The sequence below is a fragment of the Phalacrocorax carbo genome, chromosome 3 (assembly GCF_963921805.1).
Source record: "Phalacrocorax carbo chromosome 3, bPhaCar2.1, whole genome shotgun sequence".
Lineage (NCBI taxonomy): Eukaryota > Metazoa > Chordata > Aves > Suliformes > Phalacrocoracidae > Phalacrocorax > Phalacrocorax carbo.
Genome location: NC_087515.1, coordinates 99,343,545 through 99,365,881, shown reverse-complemented (window position 1 = coordinate 99,365,881; position 22,337 = coordinate 99,343,545). Strand labels below are relative to the sequence as shown.

At 38.6% G+C, this 22,337-nt stretch overlaps 1 protein-coding gene across 1 annotated transcript in view; it reads right to left on the bottom strand.

Moving 5' to 3' along the window:
* Positions 1-22,337, bottom strand: part of EYS (eyes shut homolog) — an 888,772-nt gene that overhangs the window by 608,409 nt on the left and 258,026 nt on the right. The window contains exons 14-15 of the mRNA XM_064448569.1: positions 15,515-15,712; positions 13,011-13,132 (exon numbers count right to left, since the gene is read on the bottom strand). Of these exons, the coding sequence (XP_064304639.1) occupies positions 13,011-13,132; positions 15,515-15,712 (320 nt within the window). The remainder of the gene's footprint in view (positions 1-13,010; positions 13,133-15,514; positions 15,713-22,337) is intronic.

Here is a 22,337-nt window from a genome sequence, read left to right as displayed (position 1 = left end):
TCAGCCATAAAAAGAAGTCTCCTGTCAAGTCTCATGTACAGCACTATCTGTTAGTGCCCATTCCTGTATGCCTTTACAACTACTTAGTCAAGATGAAAGGATGCCAGAAGCTTGGCTTTTCACTCACATTTTTTGAGTCAGAATCCCTGGAACAGAATTTTAAAATCTAAAGGAGGACAGATCACAGAACTTGCAAATGGCGTAACCATTCTTTCTCTGGGCCAAGCAGTTTTTACAAGCCTGAAGGTAGTTCTAAATAGAGATTAGCAGCTGGAGAGACCTGCTAAAATTAGCAAATGACCTGCTAGTCTGTGGATGACAAACAAAAGTAGTTATCAGTTCTACATATTTAATATTAAATATTTCACATTTTTGTTATACAAACAGGAAGGAGAAGCTGTTCTTTATTTCTTCAGGACTTACTTTGTTACAGAAGAGACACCATAGTCTAATCTATAATTGATGGAGTAGAAGTAATGTTCAAACTTTCTTTAGAAATGCAAACAGTTTGAGTCAGGTACAACACTATTTCATATTCTTTAAAAAAAATGAGAAAACCACTCCCACTACATGGAGAAAATGTGGGGGTTTTTACCCGTGTAGAATTTCTTTTCAGAGTGAAAATATTGTAAGGCTTGCAAGGCTCTGTGAAGTGAAATGAATGTAGCATAAAAGGACCTTTGACTGCAGCTTCAGGGGGAATTTGTTTCTATGACATAACTGTCCAATGTAGCGACCTAAAGGCTTGGGTGTTCTTGGGATCTCAGAAGTAATATTGGTTCTTGTCAATGAAAGCATTCCTAGAAACAGGCATTTGCAAATGTGACAGTCCAGTCCTATGCTTATGTCCTGGTTTTGGCTGGGGTAGAGTTAATTTTATTCACAGTAGCTATTATGGGGCTATGTTTAGGATTTGTGATTAAAACAGTGTTGATAATGCAGAGGTGTTTTAGTTGTTGCTAAATAGTGCTTACAATAGTCAAGGACTTTTTCAGCTTCCCGTGCTCTGCCAGCTGCACAAGAAGCTGGGAGGGGACACAGCCAGAACAGCTGACCCAAACTGACCAAAGGCATATCCCATACCATATGGCGGCATGCTCAGTATATAAAGCTGGGGGAAGAGGAAGGAAAGGGGAGCCATTCAGAGTGATGGCGTTTGTCCTCCCAAGTCACCATTACACGTGATGGAGCCCTGCTTTCCTGGAGATGGCTGAACCCCTGCCTGCTGATGGGAAGTAGTGAATGAATTCCTTGTTTTGCTTTGCTTCCATGCACAGCTTTTGCTTTACCTGTTGAACTGTCTTTATCTCAACCCATGAGTTTTCTCACTTTCACCCTTCTGATTCTGTCCCCCGTCCCACTGAGGGGGAGCGAGCAAGTGGCTGTGTGGGGCTTAGTTGCTGACTCAGGCTAAACCATGACAGCTTATAAATATATTTTCCCTCAAATATACACTCCAAAGTAAATGCTTTTATACAACTTAACGGACATTTATGAAGAATGTTTTATTTCTATTGTTATTCTCTCTAGTGTTGAAACGCTAGCATCTGTCTTTTTTAATTAATTTTGCAAACAGAGCTGCATTTTCCTTGCCTATCCAAGCCAATCCTTTGGAACTGGAAAACTATCTTGCTGTCCCCCTTACTACCACCTCAGTTCTTTGCTTTAGAATACAAAATTTTCAGTATAAAAGTTTCTATCTTGAACCAATCTTGTACAGAAAATGGGCAACACTAGATCTAAGACCTGGATATGATTTCTGAAAAAGTCAACCAAATACAATGATCAAAAGATCATCAGACAAGTAGCCTAAGGGCACCAAGGTATTGATAAATCTAACAGGGTTCTTAAACTTCAGAAAGAGAATAGTCAGCTGCTTTCAGGGTGCCCAAAAAACAAACTCCCTGCTGACCACGGTACAGTAATTGGCACAGCTGGTATTAAAGGACCAGTGCATGATATTGCCAGGGAAGGATTATCAGAAGACTTGATTTTGTTTGATGTTTGATTATCAGTTTATTATAACAGCACCCAGCAGTGCCTCTAAAGTTAAATATCAGATGCTTTTTCCTTTATGAAGCACTTGGAGAAGAATTGATAATGTAGGCAAATTTGTTTACAGTGGAAACTTGGTATCCTTGGGTAAGATCTCTTTCATTAATAGAGAAAACAGATGGAGTCTATTTTCGTAAATAGGAATGTTTTGTGGGAAACAGATAAAGAGATAACCAAAGCTGGGGTCAGAGGTATTTTAGAGCCTTGATTTTTTTTCTCCTTTAATACTGTACTTGTGAAGAAGATAATCTATGGATAATATTCTGGACCTTTTTGGGGTTGGTTTTTTTTTTTGCATAAAGAAGGTAAAAGATTTCATAGAATCATAGAATCATTGAGGTTGGAAAAGACCTCTAGGATCATCGAGTCCAACCGTCAACCCAACACCACCATGCCTCCTAAACCATGCCCTGAAGTGCCACGGCTACATGTTTTTTGAAGACCTCCAGGGATGGTGACTCCACCACCTCTCTGGGCAGCCGTTCCAATGCCTGACCACTCTTTCAGTAAAGAATTTTTTCCTAATATCCAATTTAATTTGCTTGGCAAGGGGTTATATACATGAAGTGTCTGCCACTACACAAAAAACTGACCCTGGAACTAGAATATACTTGACTGGTGGAGCTCTGAAGTCAACAACAGTTTTTCTGTCAGCTACAGTGGGAACAGAGCAAGGCCAGGGCTGAATGCTGTTCAGAAACTACTGCAAATATATGTAGCATCTGCTCACCTTTAAGGGTTAAAACCATCTACTGTATGGATGACAGAAAATGGTTTCCTTACCAGAACCCATCTATGTAATGGTTTGGATCCATTACATTTATTTTATATAAAAATGTAGGGTAAAAGTAAAATGCAGGAGTTGCAAAATCATATACACTCAAACCTTAGGAAATGCCAGAACCGAGGGGTTTTTTATAATACATTAGATTTAACCCCTCTCCACTTAAATCCCATGAAAGAGTCTTTACCTACATGGATTAAATGATTTTCCAACACTTCATTCTGTGCATAAGAGAGCATGAGGAAACTGGTCTGCTCTAGAGGTGCAGTAAAGGGAAATATGTTTGTTTCTATTCACTTGTACTTAGAATAAAGAAGGAAACCAGAACAGTTAGGTTTATGGTTTCAGTTGAATGTTGCCCTAAGGAAATTAAAATAAATCATACTTCAGCTGAAGTTGGTTTAGCCTAGCAAGTATCTTTTTATATATAGAAATTAATTCCTCCTTTTCTTTCCTTCTGCATTTTCAGCTTAAGGTGTGATTTTCAGAACTGCTGAGCACTCAACACCTGCAACTGAAGCCAAAGGAGCTGTGTTTTAAATTAAAAAGTAAATATTTGCAAGATACTTAGCTGCTTTGATGACAAATGTCACAAAAATACATCATGAGAAAATGAGCACTGCTGTTCTCAGAATAGGGTGTAGATGAGGCTTAAAAATTCCTATCCAGAATCATCTGGCTTGACTTTAGAGACAATGACTTATTGCAATAAAAATTGGGGTATGAAATTACAGCCTGAGAGCTCCTTTTCAGTAATTGTCCTGATGCTCAGGCTTATCCCACAGTAAATGGATTAGTTCTTCATCCTTTTACTCAAAAATGAATTTAATCTTAATTCTCATGTGCTGTATGGTGAAGACATGTATGTGGGCAGTTTTCAAAGACTGATTGATGACCTATAAATGTCACCATTTAAGTTATTTCCCAATAATTTCCTTGTGGACCCATACCCTTCTGTGACCTTCTGCTCTATAAATCTACAAAATTCAGAGAATTTACAGTATCCAGTTCTCTGCAGCTAAATCCTCTTGTGTAGAATTCTCTTCCATGTGAGTCAATGAAGTCTCTGCAGTCCCAAGTCTCTATAATACCACTGCCAGTCTTTTAATGCTTTCGAAGGTACAAACACTTCATATCCCGCCTCAAACAAAATGGTAGTTTCTGTATCATGTAAAAATTCAATTTAGGGTTATGCTTTCCAGAAACAGGCTGCTGTTCTCCGGCCTGTTCCTTAAGTTGTGAAGTTCTTCACTTCTTTTGCTGTTGCTGCTTTTCTCTGTCCAGCCTCCTTGCTGCTGGCGGAACTTACAGTACACCATCTGGGACCACCTTCCTGTATCTTTATCACATTGATTTGCCCATTTCTCATTGGAAAGTCCATCTTTTAACTTCCTCTTAATCTCCCTTTCCTCCACTTTGTAACAGTTTTATTCAGTTCTGCAGAATGTTTCAAATTCAGTTTATGAAAAAGACAACAGAAGGCTTTTAGTCCTGTGGTATTTACTGACATTCATGAAAGCTAAGAATTTTCATATACGTCTGCAATTTCATTCAAAACATAAAATAATTTTAAAATAATGTAATAAATTAAAGAAATAAATGGAAAGTTGATGCTTGTTTGCTGACTTCAGCTTTCAGTTAGATGAGTAAGGCGTAAGACATCATAATCACTTTATCCAAGCAATGTATATATAATTCCACAGATCAATATTAAGGACATTATCCTAAGTCAGTAAATCAATAGTTAATTTTGTGCATTCCAATGTCTTTGACTTAACTGGACTTATTAGAGCATAAAGGAGTACACCTCGTAATGACTAGGTTTTCAGTCTCTGTACTGCTGTATCCACTAGCTCTGTAGTATAAGGCAGAGGAGGGAGTTATTTCACTAGATCTTCTTCAGAAAACTTTTACTGAAGGACTATGAAGACACCATTCACTTTTTGTAACTAAATATAGGAAGATGAAATATATCAGGGATGGCAAGTCAAATCTTCAGGGCAGCACAGTGAGTTGTGTATGCTTTGCAGAAGTACTGCTGCAGTTGCTAGTTTCTTAAGTGAACTCCAGCTGCTGTATATATAGCTCTTCTCTGGGATGCGTAATTGGTAATCTGAAACTGATTTGTCAAACAGCACATCCACAATTACCACACGTGGGTTGTCTCAATGAAGTCAATGCATAAGTTTAAGTCATGTACAACTCAACTTGAAATTATGTGACCTGGGAACTGTGAAGAGCTTATTGCTTGTTATGTGCTGTGTGCCATTCATGCTATGTGGTCTGACCTTTAGTTAAACTGAGGTACTCCTTCAGACCAATTTCAGTGGCAGAGCTTGTTTGTTTTAGTGAGACCTTAGAGAATTTCCACTCCCACAGAAATCTGGAGATTTTTCAGTGATGCAGGCCTATCTAGTCTTTATCCTAATTTCAAGTGTCAGACCACCTGCTGTCATCAGCTAGGAGGAAGAGCCTCCTGAAGCTCAGGTACTTCATCATACCTTGAGCATCTCTGGATGTTCTAAAATAAATTATAAGTTTTGGAGAGGATTCTTTTTCTTCTCCCTGTTCAGCAGAAAGTACAGGATATTCTGTTTTAAATGGAAATTAAGGGTGGATGACAAATTTATTAAATTATCTTGGGTTAGTCCAAAGACCTGACTAATTTCTTTTTGGGTAACATAAACTGTTAACAGTTAACTACTCCTTTGCACCTTAATGCCAGAGTTCCTTCCAATTAATCCTCCTTTCACAATTTATGTAATGAGCTAACCTACTCGTGGGTTATGCTTTTGAAGTATGATCCATGGAATAGATCTCCTGTCAACTCTGAATATTTTTCTGTAAAAAAAAAAAATTGTGAGAGTACTGTCTCTCCATCCTTCATATAAACCTTCCCTCGTCCCAAAATATAAGTTCCTAAAATACTTGAATTATTAAATTTCACCTTGTTATAGGCCTTTTTTGTTCGCACTTTAAAAACAGAAACAAGACAAGTAATCATTGCTTCTTTAGGTTCAAATTGACAGTCTTCTCTTATTGTATTGGAGAGCTCATTTCCCTAACATCACATTTTACTGAAAGGGAAATAATTATGTTTTAAATCAAGTAGTGATAGAGAGGATACAGGATTGCAGTAAAAGCACTATTATACAACTATAACTTTACCTACAGTTTATATTTTGTAATTTACTATCTGGTAAGTACACAGAAATAATAGCTTCTAGAAACAAAGCTCTGAAGAAACATCTATTACAATTTGCTGCATGGATATCCATATACTAAAGTGACAGGATCTGCCTTATATTTTGACATACAGAAGAGTACAAGCAAAAACTGAAGTCAGAGTTACTGTTACTGTGAAGCTACAGTTACTTTTTTAAAAAAAAATGCAAATGCCCCCCCAAAATGTTTTAAGTTATATAGACTATATGCTCCATCTGATATTATAAAAATGATTAGGGACAACATCCCAATTTTATACAATACTTTGAATTAATTATTTCAACTTTTTTTAGAAGAATTTGCAAATTACTCTGCGTAAACCTTGCCTTACCATAAGCACAGCCACAAGCAAATATTCCAAATTTTATTTACTTACTGTTTACTAGCTGTTTTGGTAAAATATTTTGCTGTTTATATCTTTCAGTTTTGTTCTATTTTTATCCATTACTGATACAGTGAATGCAGAAAGTTTCACCCCTTTTCCTTGGTTACTGAGGACTGCACCTCTTTCTTTTGCAGTGACAACACTACAGCCTTTCAACCATTCTCTCATTCTATTATGTTGATCTATCAGTTTGACTGAACAATTGAGTTATTTCTACATGCACGTAAATCTGAGACTTCACACTGGTTTACATAGGACTAGCCAAATGTTTCTTACTACAGTGAAAATAAAATCACTTAGACCTCAGTCAAGAATGTTTCATAAGTAACAACAACAACAACAACAAAGATCATTGATTTATGAAGGGCAACTAGTGTCAGACCAACCTTCCCAGCATCATTCTCCTTTTTCAACATCAAATGACAATTCTGTTTGAGCTGACCAATGATTGAGAATATATAGGATATGCATCTGTGCTCGTAGGGCTAGAAGTATTAACAGCTTTTAATTTTTGCTGTCCTAGGTGACCTAATGAAGGAAGTGTCTCCTCTAATTGATTCCTCTTACTCATGTGTCAGATTAGTTGCCATAGGTAAAATTACTTCTTCCATGGCACTTCTATAGAAAAGCACTTTATAATTTGTCACATGCTTTAAGATAGATGGAAGTTGATATGTTGGTAAGATGACTTTTCTATTTTCTAAAAATCATCAGTATGATGATTCTTGTCTAAAATTCTGTATGTCTTGTTGTCACTGCTTAATACTCTCTTTCCTTAACATCACATATGACCAATGTAATGCCCAGCCATCTCACTATATGAACAAATTTGGGAACTGAATAAACAATAGATGTCCCAAATGTTATCTGAGCAACTCAGACAGAGTGGTTTTTGAGTCCTCAGTTATAACCATTTGCCCTTATATTTTGGCATGCAGTCTTGGAGCACTCCACTGTTAGAATCTTGAGAATACAATTGGTGTGTTCCCACTGCTCTCTATAGTTGGTTAAGCAAAACACTTCGCGTTTTTATGCTTCTTGCTGCTGCCCACTGTGTGTCTTACATAAGCACTGGGAATACTTTTTGGATGGGAATTTTATGGTATTGAGAATATTTATCACAGAGAAACCTTGAAATTCTGAATATGTGTCACAGTTTAGCCCTAGTCTGCAACAACGTACCACACAGACGCTCACTCACCCTCCTCGCCCCCAGTGGGATGGGGGAGAGAACCTGAAGAGCAAAAGTAAGAAAACTCGTGGGTTGAGATAAGAACAATCTCTTTGTAACACAGTAATAATAGTAATTAAAAGGAAAAAAATGAGAGAGAAACAAAACCTAGAAAAACAAGTGACGCAGCCACTCACCACCCGCCGACTGATGCCCAGCTGGTTCCCGAGCTGTGATCTCTGCCCCCTGGCCAACTCCTCCCAGTTAATATACTGGACATGATGTCATATGGTAGAGAATATCCCTTTGGCCAGTTTGGATCAGCTGTCTTGGCTGTGCCCCCTCCTCTCCCGGCTTCTTGTGCACCCAGCAGAGCATGGGAAGCTGGAAAAGTCCTCGGCTAGTACAAGCACCGCTTAGCAACAACTAAAACATCAGTGTGTTATCAACATTAGTCTCATGCATTATACCAGCTACCAAGAGTAAAAAATACTCTATCCCAGGCAAAACCAGGACAATATGCCACCCAGAAAGAAAGACTAATCTCTTATGGTGTAGCAGTATATGTTAGAGTCATTTAGAAGCTTTGGCTATATCAGAATGAAGGGGACCACGTCCTTGGAGGGACTGGCCAATATATTCTTACATAAATATTCTACAGACAGTTTTTACAAACCAGACCTTTTAAAACATCAGGAGCTGCATCACAAACCCAGCTTTTGTGATTTCCCACTGTCAAGTTTAATCAACCTCCTTTTGTAGAATTCTGTTCTGTAGTAGGTCTGGCTGTTACGGAGTCAATTTTCTTGATAGCAGCCTGTATGGTGCTACGTTTTGGATTTGTGACCAAAACAGTGTTGATAAGACACCAACATTTTAGCCATTGCTGAACAGTGCTTACACAGCGTCAAGGCTTTTTCTTTTTCCCACTCTGCCTCCTCAGTGAGCAGGCTGGGGATACACAAGAAGCTACCAGGACAGCTGACCCAAACTGACCAAAGAGACATTCCATGCTATGTAACATCATGTTCAGTAATAAGAACAGGGAGGAGGTGGGTTTGGGGAAGGTCATCATTGCTTGAAAGCAGGCTGCGCATTGGTGTACATGTGGGAGGTGGCAAGTGATTGCCTTTGCATTTCTTTTTCTTTCTTTCTTTCTTTCTTTCTTTCTTTCTTTCTTTCTTTCTTTCTTTCTTTCTTTCTTTCTTTCTTTCTTTCTTTCTTTCTTTCTTTCTTTCTTTCTTTCTTTCTTTCTTTCTTTCTTTCTTTCTTTCTTTCTTTCTTTCTTTCTTTCTTTCTTTCTTTCTTTCTTTCTTTCTTTCTTTCTTTCTTTCTTTCTTTCTTTCTTTCTTTCTTTCTTTCTTTCTTCTCTCTTTCTTTCTTTCTCTCTCTCTTTCTTTCTTTCTCTCTCTCTTTCTTTCTTTCTCTCTCTCTTTCTTTCTTTCTCTCTCTCTTTCTTTCTTTCTCTCTCTCTTTCTCTTTCTTTCTTTCTCTCTTTCTTTCTTTCTCTCTTTCTTTCTTTCTCTCTCTTTCTTTCTCTCTTTCTTTCTCTCTCTTTCTTTCTTTCTCTCTTTCTCTCTTTCTCTCTTTCTCTCTCTCTTTCTCTCTTTCTCTCTCTTTCTTTCTCTCTTTCTCTCTTTCTCTCTTTCTTTCTTCTTCTTCTTTCATTTAATTATTACACTATGTGAACACAGAAATTTTCTCGCTTTTGCTCTTCCTATTCTCTCCTGCATCCCATGGAGATGATCGAGTGGGTGAGTGGCTGTGCAGTGCTTAGCTGACAGCTAGGGTCAGCCCATCACACAAGTGTCATTTTTTGTGCCTATTTTTGCTGATGTATTGTTAAGATATCATGGTTATCTAGTTGTAAGGCTCTGTATTATACTACATTACAAACAATGAAGAGGAAGAATACATATTGCAAGTGTCATTCTGGCAATGGTAATTGTCTCACTTTGACTTAGAAAAATGCATTGAAGGTATTTGAGCCGTTGGACTGTAGAATGGAACTTTTATTAGCATTGGGGTAGCTAATTGACTATTCCTGAGCCACCAGAGGGTCTAATATGACTGAGAGTGGCTTGTGCTGATATGTAGTAGCTCCTGGGTGACTGGAATTCTCTGGTGCAGTAGAAAATCGAAGCCTCCTTAAGCTGACGTAGTTGTGTCATTCAGCTGTGTACTTCACCTATCCTGATCTCATCCCATGGACTAATTGCTTAATGCCACCTACTGCCTGGAGAGCCAAGGTAAAGGCTGTGAAGTATATGTTGCAATTAGAGTGTATATTGGAATTCTTTCTCCCATTAAGATCTTTTGTCCTTGACTTGTATAATAAGGCTAGAGTAATATGTCTTAGGAAGAAAATTGTATTTGATGGAAAAATTATGAAACTTCTGAGATCTCAAATCTTTTTAAGACTTCCTTGATCATGCCTCAGTTGCTCCCAATCCCCTGGTTTATTACCTTTTAGAGGAGGAGGAGGAGGAGACCCTTGAAATGTTAAAAATTCATTCACTAGGGGATTGTTATCTCAATATCTGTTTTTTTACAGCTGCTCTGGTCAAAGAAGAAGAGGGAATGGGTCTTCTTCCATTTTTATGAATATATGTTAATTCATTAATCCTCTGCATCACTGAGGAATCTTGGTGTATAAAACAGATTCATTTGATGTGGAAGAAATTCAGGACTCTTTCATACAGAATACAATAAGAAGGACAATGTATGTGGAATAATACAGTCACCTACAAACTGAATAATGCCATCACTTAGTGAGTGGGTCTCTTTTGTCCCTTTCTGGATTCAACTTAAAAGATGATCCATATGAGAATTATTTCAGAAACTTATATCAGAAATTTTAGTTTAAGCAAATATACTACAGAGAAGAATAAAGGAGAAAGTATAAATATTGAATAGCAATGCATTATTATTGCTATAGCAAAATAAAACACTAGCAATTCCCTAGTTCTTGTAAAAATATGCTGATACTAACTTTTCAATTTAGCAGAGGCCATTCTGTATTAATTCTCCTATTTTTTTGAGCAAAAAATTATGTTGCTATCAAAAATGCCAAATAACAGTCCTCTTATGAGAAAATACTGAAGATTTTTTATCTGTGCATTAACTAACATCAAAATGAACACTTTAGTATGAACGCTTACTGTAATGTTGACAACATAGGTGAACTATGTTGAGAAAGTCATTGAGGTCTGAAAAAGGTCAAATCCAATGTCTGAAATGACACCTTACCACTAAGTTTCTACAGTATTTATTTTCTGTAGTTATTAACTGAATCCACATAGATTAGATTATTTTAATGTCAGGCTTTCTCTGAAACAGTGAGTCTGTATGGTTCTTGCGGATTTGCTGTGTCACAGTCCATTTAAAACAAAATGGCATAGGTCTGTGGCAAAGATGAGAAATGTACAGGTACTGCAGGACAAAAATAAACACAAATTAATCAAGAAAACAAAAGCATGAAAGGTATAAGAAGAAAAATCTAAAACAGTGTTAAAAATTGCAGTGAGCTACCATTCTTTGTCAGGTTTAATTTTGCTGAAATTAAAAAGTCCCCCTGGATCAATATTTGAACTCATTCAGTGAAGCTTAGCAGACATTCTTGGCAGAACAATATGTTTATTTTATAAAGAACCCATAGTTTTTTCAATTTCTGATATCTTACGGATGTTGTTTAAACTTCTGCATATACAGCTCCATTTTATCAGTCTCAGTTAAAGCATCAACTGCAGTTAGGAATAATACCTGGAATGTCTACATATACAACATGATTTCATGGAGGATAGGCCAGTACATGCTTTGTGAGCATAACATTTATTTCTGGAATGCTTTCTAACCTGATTTTAAGATGACAGTATGTGTCCAGTATGACAGCTTCAAACGTTAATTGCAGTCTACTGGTTAAAAAAAAAAATACACATTTGCAATAGCATCCAAAGACAAGAACAAAAGTGTCACAAGCTCTGCATTCTCTATATCAAGCATTTAATTTTTGCCAGGCATTTAGTAGCTCTTGAACCATATTTACAAGAAATTTTATACAATACTAAAGTGTTTTAACTGTGAAAAGAAAAAACAACTCTGGAAATCAGAGAAGAGGATTTGAAAGAACTCTCTTGAAGCATGTAACTTCTGTTCTAGTTTAGGAAATAGTGATAGCTGCAGGTTGCCACCAGGATTTGTCAGAAAGTGCGATTTGTTTATGTACATACTTAAAAAAAAAAAAGGCAAAACAACAAAAAACCAACCAAACAAAACCCCAGAAACCCACACACCCCTCACATACTTCTGGGCTTCTGGGATGGGATTCAGTTGGAAACGCAGACACCTAAAACTGAGTGTCTGCTTCAGCACCAATGCTGCCTAGCTATGCAGTCAGTGGTACCTACAGGGTTGTTCAGTTCACCCAAAGTGGACATCTGCAGGATGGGCAGCTGAATCACTCTCTGGGTTGCACTCACTGCATCAGCTAGGATTCTAGCACCTTTGGTGGGTGCTTAGATCCTTAGCTCATACCATATATAGACACCTACAGTTAGGCATCTTAATATTAATCTGAATTCTACTCCTTGCTTTATCATTTTATTAGTTTAATATTCTGACAAACATGCATGGGAGAAACTAGAAGAAGGAGAAAAAAGCCAACCTTTCTTCCATTTTTTTTAACCACCCCCAATTTCTCTGACAGTCTGAATGTTTCACAGGGACAATATTCACACTGTAGAGTCTTAGTGTCCCTATTGAGTACGTTGACAACAGATCGGTTCCTGACAGATTCCTGGAGGGAGTGACACAGAACATGGGCCAGCTCTAGTGCCAAAGTTTACACAATGTGAATGTCTGTCTTCTCCTTTCCTCCCATGAAGGAATCAGTTGATAGAATGCTTTTATTTCTGAGAAGGCATAAGTTCTTTTTAACGCTTTTCTTGTTTCAGGAACTAATATAGCTGCAGAATTTTGAAAATAAATGCTGAAGTACTTAAAGTAAAGCAAGTAAAGCCATTTTGGGGTGGGTGGGGGGAGATACTTTTTAAGCCCCTTTGAAGCCAATGTCATTGGTGTAAATGAGTATTCCTATCACTTATAATGAGGCCATAAACACACCTAGCTGAAAATATTCTACTCCTTTCGAATTCCTCAAATAACCGTGTTGACTCAATAACTGCTTTTAAATGATAAAAACATTCCTCTTTCCCACTGCCTATATCATTACAAATAAACAAAAAAAAAACCCCAGATACTGGAAAGCACGATTATAAAACTGTTGACAGGTGTATGGATTAAGTAGAGGTTTAGAACTCACAATAGTATTGCTTTAGATTTCAGGAAGAAAACTTAGCAATCATTTTAATTAAAAAATATTCTCTACTAACCAGATGTAGATCAACACATGTAGAATTGTGTTCACAAGCATTGATTATGCAGTCATCAATGTCCTGGTCACATTTCAGTCCTGCATATCCTGGGTTGCACAAACAGTAGAAGCCATCTACAACTGTAACAGAGATAGCATTTTAGTAATAAGAATGTTTCAGAAAAACAACTGAATGTGGTAAAACGAGGTAAGTTGCAGTTATGGCTACTAGCTGGAAAAGATTTGGACTGGCTTTACCTGAAAGGTGTGGACATTTTAAACGATTGGGAAAAATTCTCAATATCTCAAAATACCTTTTTAATATGGAAGCAGATTTTACTTAAATGATTCAAATATTTTGACATAAGAACTATAACTCAATGACCCATTACTAGCTTCTAAAAAAAAGTGATGGCATCTTATAAGCTAATGAGTACTTTCTATCACACAACTGTATACAAAGTACATAAGGTTTTATCTTTGATATTGTGCCTAAATGAGATGGGGCAGTTAGCATGGTTTGGTTTGTTGGGGCTTTTTTTCGTAAGGAATGCCTCATATCATACATCCTTTAATGGAAAACTTGCTAGAGTTTAATTTGGCAGCTCAGCCTATAACGTATTCCATGCTTCACTTTAATCTTAACAAGACAGCAATAAGAATCCGCTCCCTTTTTCATCATTAATGATCCAAACGGAGAGGAATTTTTTAGTGCTATGTCCATTTAAGGAGCATGTGACGGCAGTAATTGAGTTTCTTGTAGTCCTGCATTTATTCTAACCTCAAAGAGGTCCCTGGATTGTTCATTATCACTGAGATTTACCATGGAATCTATTCTGCCATTGTGCCTGTACATATAGCTGCTATTGTATTCATTAAATGCTTTAAGTCCTAGAGAACAGGAGCATTATTCATGTGCTAAGAACTTCCTAGCTTCCTCAGGATTCCAGCTTTCTGCAGCCAGTGCATATAGTGATGTCCACATGACACAACTCAAGTTCAGAGGCACCACAAAGACAAGCTATCCCCAAAGGATCTGGCACTTTGTGAGCATGAAGGACTTTACTGCAGCTAATATAAATTCCTGTTCAAAAATATCTCTGAACCAATGTGGAGTACATAGAAAACATCTGTGAACTTGTTAGGAAATACTCTTTAGCAGATAAAATATTAAGCAACTCACCTTATTCCCATGTATGGAAAGATAGGATTCTTAAAGCTTATTAAAACTGATTTTCTTTTTAAACTAGGAGTGTTTTAGGCAATGATATATTTAGTAATTTGGGCTCAGTTCTTTAAGATTTTATCTGAAACCAGTAACTGATGAGATCTTCTGAAAATTTGTGTAAAAATTTTGAATTTCAGGGAAGTTGTCAAGTCATCATTATCATTTTAAAAGGCATGCGTGGAAACAGGAGAGAAATGTACCAGAAGCCAAATACGATTGCTCAGTGTTTAAAGTGTGGTACCTATTACAAAATGTTGATTCAGTCGGGCTTGCTTTGTATTAGTCCCTTCAGGGAAGGGTTAGTAGTTAGAGGGCTATATAACAATAACTTCAATGGCAGTTGCACAAATGACAGAACTGAATTCCTCTTAGCAGTGTTAGATGATATAATAAGGGGCAATGGCCAAAAGTTACAGTTTAGGAGATTCAGATGGGACTGGAGGGTGGGGGGATCACTACATGCATAGTGCATAAGTGGAATAAGCTGTCCCAAAGAGTTTGTGGAATTTCTGTCCATCCTTAGAGGCTTTAAAAACTCAACTAGAAAAAGCCCTGACTGACCTGTTCTAGTTGATAGTCCAGCTTCATGCAGGTTTGACTACATGACCTCCAGGTGTCATGCTGCTTTCCAGCCAGAATTATAAGATTCTCTGAAAATTACCACTGTTACTTTTTTTTTTTACCAGGCGTAGAAAGTTATAGGTGGTAATAGCCCCATAAAACTTTCCAGGAAGTACTCCATACATGACGGGTGCTACTAAACTTAGCCTGCCAATCCAGACAGAATATAGTAGAGTAATTCATCATCAAGCTGTTTATAAAACCTTTATCTATCAGTGAAAGTGTGAGTTACATAGTTACATGATAGAAGGAGCTTAATAGTAAACAGACACTGCATTTTGCATCAGTTTGATATTTAATGCAGTTTTTGGACTCATTAGAATTACGATATATACTGCCTAAGTGCTCCACAAGCTCCTTTTCAGCACCTGACTATTCTGTCATTGAATGCACAATGTAAGATGTGTTTGGCTAATTTAGGTATCAAAGGAGACAGCACAAATCTCATTAAAATTTCTCATTAGCTGCAATTCTGACCCCTTGAACACACAATGCCCAGTGCCAGGAGTTGAGGCATTTTGGCAAAAATAACCCTCCTGATACTGGCTGTGGAGCTTCAGACAAGCTAAATTTCAGTAAATTATCCACTGTTCTCCCCAGAGCAGCTCAGTAGCTACAGACACTTCAACAGAAAGACTACTCTACATTAAAGTGAGTAACCAGACTGAACTCACTGTCATAGCAGTATCCGTGGAGGCAAGGGTTAGAACTGCACTCATTGACATTGATCTCACAACGCGGACCTGCAAAGCCTTTCACACACTGGCACTGGAATCCAAGGGGGAAAATGTCCAAATTCATTTCTTCTATGCACACAGCTCCATTCTCACAGGGATTGCTGGCCTCACAAGGCATAAACTCACAGTTCAAACCTGGAAAGGAAAATAGCAAAAGCTGTCAGTGTTTAACTAATGAACATATCCCTGCAGCTGCTGCCTGTTATGAGCTGTATTTTCTTTATATTCCTGGTTAAAATTGAGTTGGAGGGTCTCAGAGGTATGTAAATATATATTACCATGCAGAAACATTTATTTGCTTTGTAGAATTACAAACAAAAGAGACAATTTTATCTGATTTGTTTATATAGTGACATTACATTTTGAAATCATAATAGCTATCTCAATATATTTTATAGTTTTTCCAGTTTACCCTTCTCCTCTAAAACAACTCAAAAAGCATGTTTAAAAATAATTAATGAATTTTGTTTTAATACTTCCTGTTATTTCTGCCTGATATCCTGTTGTCACAGCTACCATATGAACTGTTCATACATTAACCCATAATCCTGAAGTGAATGAAATGCAAGTAACCTTGTATAATTGTTCTGCTTGCAATTCATGACTACACACAAGTTATTTTACTGAAATTATGTATGTATTTAATAATAAGTGACTGCTTCCATCGTTTATAAAAATTCAGTGCTGTAGAAAAACTGACACAGTCCATTTCTACTCTTTCCTAACTGTAGTGTTTAACGGATTATGCATGTTTATCTGGGCTAATCAAGGAACTATGTGATGGCGATCTTGGGCCACAGATGCCCTCATGTAAATATTTAATTTGCAATAAATAGGTTAAAAAAAATTTAAAAGGCCCTTTAAAGTGACTCTTAGTTTATTAGAACATAAGCAAGACTAATTCATGTTTTCCAGTAATGCAACTTGAAACGAGGGCAGAAACAACAGAGATCAAATGGGTTTGGACTTGTAAAGCTGCCTCCTTTTTCCCTCAGTGTTCCTGAATGCAAGTCTGGTTTTTTAGGCTTAGTTTCAGATAAAGCTCTGCAGCTTTTGGGGCTGCAACAAACTGTGTACAAGCCCCTTTGAGCACCTTTGAAGTCCATCTGCCTTTCTGTGACCACTGAGGCTGGGCTGTGTCTATGCTATGCTTTCTGGCAGAGCTGCCCAGAGTTTGCTCTACTCCAGGCCTTCTGCCCACTTCCCTAGTGCCCTTGCCCCAGCTCTGGTTGCCCAGCCATTCCTTCCTGGAGCAGCTTCTCCCTGCCCCAACAACCTCCCTCTTCCTTAGACAGGCTGTAACTTTAACCCAGTGATGGACAATGTGACACTACAACATAAAGCACCTGGGTAGTCATGAGGAAAATCAAATCCAAACAGTTACATTGTGGTGGGTTGACTTTGGCTGACTGTCAGATGCCCACCCAGATGCTCTTTAACTCCCCCTCAACAGGGCTGGTGAAGAAAATAAGATAGAAAACCTTGTGGGTCAAAATAAAGATAGGGACATCATTTACCAGTTACTGTCACGTGCAAAACAGACTCACCTTGCAGAAAACTGATTGAATTAATTGCCAATTAAAAATAAATAGGATGGTGAGAAACAAACATAAAACTAAAAACACCCTCCTCCATCCCCCTCTTCCTAGGCTCAACCTCATTCCTTTACTCCAGATTCCTCTACCTCCTCTCCATCCCTGAGCAGCACAGGGGTGTCCTGGTTTTGGCTAGGTTAGTTAATTTTCTTCACTCTGGCTGGTATAGTGTGTTGTGGACTTAGTCTGAAATAGTGTTGATGGCACACTGATGTTTTCATTGTTAAGTAGTGGCTAAGTGTTGCTAAGCAGTGCTTGTACTAGTCAGGGGCTTTTCCAGCTTCCCACGCTCTGCCAAGTGCACAAGAAGCCAGGAGGGGAGGGGGCGCAGCCAAGAGAGCTGATTCAAAGTGGCCAAAGGGGTATTCCATACCATATGACATATATGATATGGTATTCCATACCATATGACATATATACCATACCATATGACATCATGCCCAGTATATTAACTGGGGGAACTTGGCCATGGGGCAGAGATCACAGCTCAGGGACTGGTGTTGGTCAGCAGGCGGTGGGCGGTTGTATCACTTGTTGGTTGGTTGTTTATTCCCCCCTGGGTTTCCTGTCTCTCTCTCTCTCCTTATTTTCCATTTCATTATATTATTATTGCTATTATTACTACTATTACTGCTTTATTTTAATTATTAAACTGTCTTTATCTCAACCCATGGGTCTTTTTACCTTTGCACTTCCAATTCTCTCCCCTATCCCACCGGGGTGGGGAGAGCAAGCGAGCGACTGTGTGGTGCCTAGTTGCTGGCTGGGGCTAAACCACAACAAGTGGGATGGGGAATGGGGGTTGGGGTCAGTCCATAACAGTTCCCCTCTGCTCCAGTGCAGACCCGCCATGGTCCACAGTTCCTGCCAGGAGCCTGCTCCACCACTGTCTTCTCCAGAAGATGCAGGGGTATTTCTACTCTAGTGCCTGGAGCAGAAATTCCCCCCTCCTTCCCCTCCCCCCTTCCCCGCTCCTTCTCTCACCTTGGTGCTCACAGTCCCATTTCTCACACTTTTTTCCTCACACCTCACTCCCTGTGCAGTATTTTGCCCTTTCTTACACAGTTTCCCTGAGGCACCACCACCGTGGCTGCGGGGCTCGGCCGTGCCCTGGGGTGGGGGGGCTGGAGCCGGCTGGAACTGGCCGTGCCCGGCACGGGGCAGCCCCGGCCGCTCCTCACAGAGCCCACCCTGCACCCCCCAGTGCTGCCAGCGCCTGGGCACCTGCACCCAGTACATGAGGTAAGTACTGAGAATTTTCAATTTATTTTCAGGGTCAAAATTTCAGACAGGAATTCCTGACAAAGAATCAACCAGTGTTACAGGTCACCTCTAGTATATGGCATCTTTAAGTTTGTAGACCAGTTGCTAACTAACAGAACTGGCAATTCATACAGTTTTTTGGATATAATTTGTGGGAAACTGAATCAGTTAAGTAGTTAGCTTATTCTGGAGGAAGATATTGCATATTTTATTATGGTTTCAGAACAAGACTTTAACTACAGCACAGTGGTTAAGATCAATCTACAGTGCCACTTAGTGCCATTATGTGACTTGTCTGAAAGCTAAAAATTTCTTAAATTTGTAGGATATGGTGAAAGGATGAAAAACACTCATTGGATAACTTCAATATTAAGGTGTCCAGGAGCCTGAATGTTATTTAACTTTAATATGGGAAATGTACTTTTATATTTACTGAGGTATGTTGTCAGTAAAATGGCTTGGGCTCTGCTGTAAGAGAGGACAGTCAGGCACACATTTATTATGTGCTTAGTATTGGCTGCAGTCAGTTGAATCCACATATCTCCTCCTTTGCTTGGACCGTCAGTATAGACCATTATTGGCCAATTCAACATTAGCTACCTTCCTTTGTTTTACTTTTAATCACACAGTAACCGTTAAACACATAGTAGCACACTGGCTATGCACAGGCCTTCTTCATGATAACAAAACACGCACTGTCCAAAATGTCAGCAGCATTTTAGGTGACCTGATTCCTTACTATAAGACAGGCATCTGAGGGCTGTGTAGCTGTACGCTTCTATGGGAGAACTTATCTTGGGCCGCATATCTCCGGGACACAGGGCTCTACCCACCCTGGGGACAGTGATGCACAGACATCAATATGATGGATACAAAATGTCCGTTTATTTAGCTGCGTCACACGCTTATATAGCTCTTGCGCTTCCTGTTCCTGCCACTCCTATGGGGAGGAGTCTATCTTTCCGTCACAGCCCGTGATCTTCCGGTCGCCGATCCCTGTCTATTCCCCTACAGGGCTGAAGTCTTAAGGCTTCTAATAGGAAAAGCAATAAGTAGGAACAGAATTGAGGTAAAAAAAACCAAACAACTACCCTTTGACCCCAGTAGTGATGCTGATAGAGGAGAAAAAGAACGACACAAGTTGTTCCCTGTCTTTATGTCACCAGTGGTCTCTCCAGTGCAGGATGATCTTGCCATAGGCAGCCAACATGCTCAGATCTGGAATTCATAAAATTGCACAGCAAAAGCAGCCATATGGCACATTGAGATTTTGCCCTGAAGTTTTCATCTTTGCATCACAACAGCTTGACATGGGTGACAACCCTGCTGATTCCTGAAGTGGAGTTCACACGCATATGAATAAGCTTAACACATGGCTCACAGTCGTAAGTGGAACTGTCAGATGACCCAGTAATGCAGTACTTGGTTTTTCTCTGTATTAGTGGAAGAACCTTTAAACAGATTTGTCTATCCTCTTACATGCAAAGTGTTTGTGGGGGTAGGCATTTCTGGTACATAAAGCAAAAGTTATATCGTAGTGCATCAGTTTTCCCCTGCTGTAGTATTCTTCTCCAACGCTAGACACTTCCACTTTTTGGATGAGATCATAACAGAGTTTGGTGACCAATTGGAAAATAAAGAGGCAATAAGAAATAGTGAGGACATATGTCCTGAAGGTCACGGGTTTATGTTATTTTCAAATATTTGTCCAGTATAACTAGGACTGTACACATTTCTGTCATATGAATGCTAATGAATTTTAAGTTTTTAATCTCAATATCTCGTGGCAAAGTTTCGTGAGTTGATTATATATTTCTGGAAAGTATGACCTTTTTTTTTTAAAAAAACCAACACCCTCAATATACTCCCAGACCCCAGGCTTTTATGTATGATTTTCATCTCAAACATTTTGTTCTGCTGGTTCAATAACTTATTGAGTTTCTTCTGCCTTTTCTTTCTACGCTCTGTGTAGAAAATTGTATCATTGACCAAAGAGTAACTGAACAAATTTTGTCTGGTTTTAGTCTCCAAAAACCAGTGATCTTCAAAGAACTGTGGATAAAAATGTGTTTTGCTTATTCAGAAATTCATAATTTATTTCAAGCGTCAGCTGAAGATGATTCTTACTATCTCAAACACAGTTTCTGAGAAGATTTTTGGAAATACTGAAATGTAAAATGTTCAGTGTTAGCAGACTCAGAAAGGAAGGTATAGGGGTAACCCACACTGTCAGATTCTTTTGTTGCTTTCATAAATTTTAAGACATATTGACATATTTATTGCCTCAAATCTAGTTTATCATCACTTAGATGTTTCTATTCCTACCAGCAGTGCTGTGGAAAACTCTGGCTGGGTCCCCACTGCCTTCACCCTTGCTGCTAGAGTCCACTAGTCACTTTTGATATGCTCAAGGTCTCTGTTGGCAGTGTCATTGGTGCCTGCATGGACAAGCAGCAAAAGGTAGTGATCTGGGCATCAGACAAACTTTGGCAATTTCTTTGCCACATCCTGAATCCAGACCTCTGACATGCAAACCAACGTTCTCAGAGATCAGATCTGGTCAAAAGTTAGTGCAACTGTCCCTCAGAGGAGGGAGTCATCTTATCTATTGTCAACCATTGCTTCATTTAAGTGGTACTGGTGAGGGTGTGTGCATCAGACTTGGACAGCTTACATGCTTCTCTAGATGAAACTGACTCTTCCTCACCTGTTGTCATGACCCAATACTTATTCCATAAGTGAACCTCTGTAGGTGAAGAGAAAGTCTGCCTCAAGCTGTCAGAAGTAATAATCTTTCAGCCTCCATTATTGTAGAGTCTGTCCCCCCATGCCCAAGTGTATCCTCTACCTATCCTTTCCCTCTCCTCTGATCCTGCTGCTGCGGGTATCAGGCTTTTGTCCCTCCATGGTCTCTAAGAAAAAATTCCTCATCTTCCATCTTTTCATCAGTGATGCAGTGTAGCCTGTTCTTACTCCCCAGCTCCTTTCCCTGGGAGCATGACAACTCAACCAGGATGCATGTCCAGCTGGTAAGGAGCTCATGCACTTTCCTCCTGTGCTAGTCTGCAAGCAGGAGCATGGGTTTATACCACTTCTTCAGGTTCTTGATCAAGGCAGCTCCCCAGAGGGTATGAATGCCAGTGAAGATTGTACTGATTTGAAATTACACCAAAATTGTTGCCTGACAAAAAAGGCTTTTTCCATTTCTTTAAGGAATTAGTGGAAACATAAATTACTGCTTTTGTTCTAACTACAGTAAAGAGAAACAGCACAAAGCAAAAAAATATATACATTATCCTGGCATTTATAAAGAACAGTAAATTAAAATCTGGTCATAAAGTTAATGATCTGGGTTAACAATCCTATTTAACAAATGAGGCCAAAATATGTGGTATAATATTAATTGCTAGTAGTATTCTAAATGCTTTTTTTCAGTGCCTTCTTTCAAGCAACCTTCACCATTCTTTAATTAGAAGTTCCACCTCTTTTTCCTCCCACCCATCTTTCCTGCATATCACTGCATGGAAAATCTTTTTCTGCTACTGACAGAAATGGCAAAGATTTCATTCATATTCAAACTGGAAGACTGGAAAAGCAAAACAACAGGAAAATAAGACTGTCTTCCACCCACTCAGTCCCTTTCCCTGAATCAATTACTTTTTAACTGTCAGCATTGATAATTAATAATTTAAAAGACCATTCCTTCACTCAGAGGATTACAACTATTTACATTATTTTACAATACAATCTGAAAATCAGTCATTAATAAATAATTGATTATTAACGCTAATCAATATAAGTAGCAAGAAAACAAGAAAAGAAAGCTGGCTAATTTAAAGTAGATTTTTTTAAAAAAAATGTATATTCACACAAAGATGAAGGTTGGATAGTAATAGGCAATG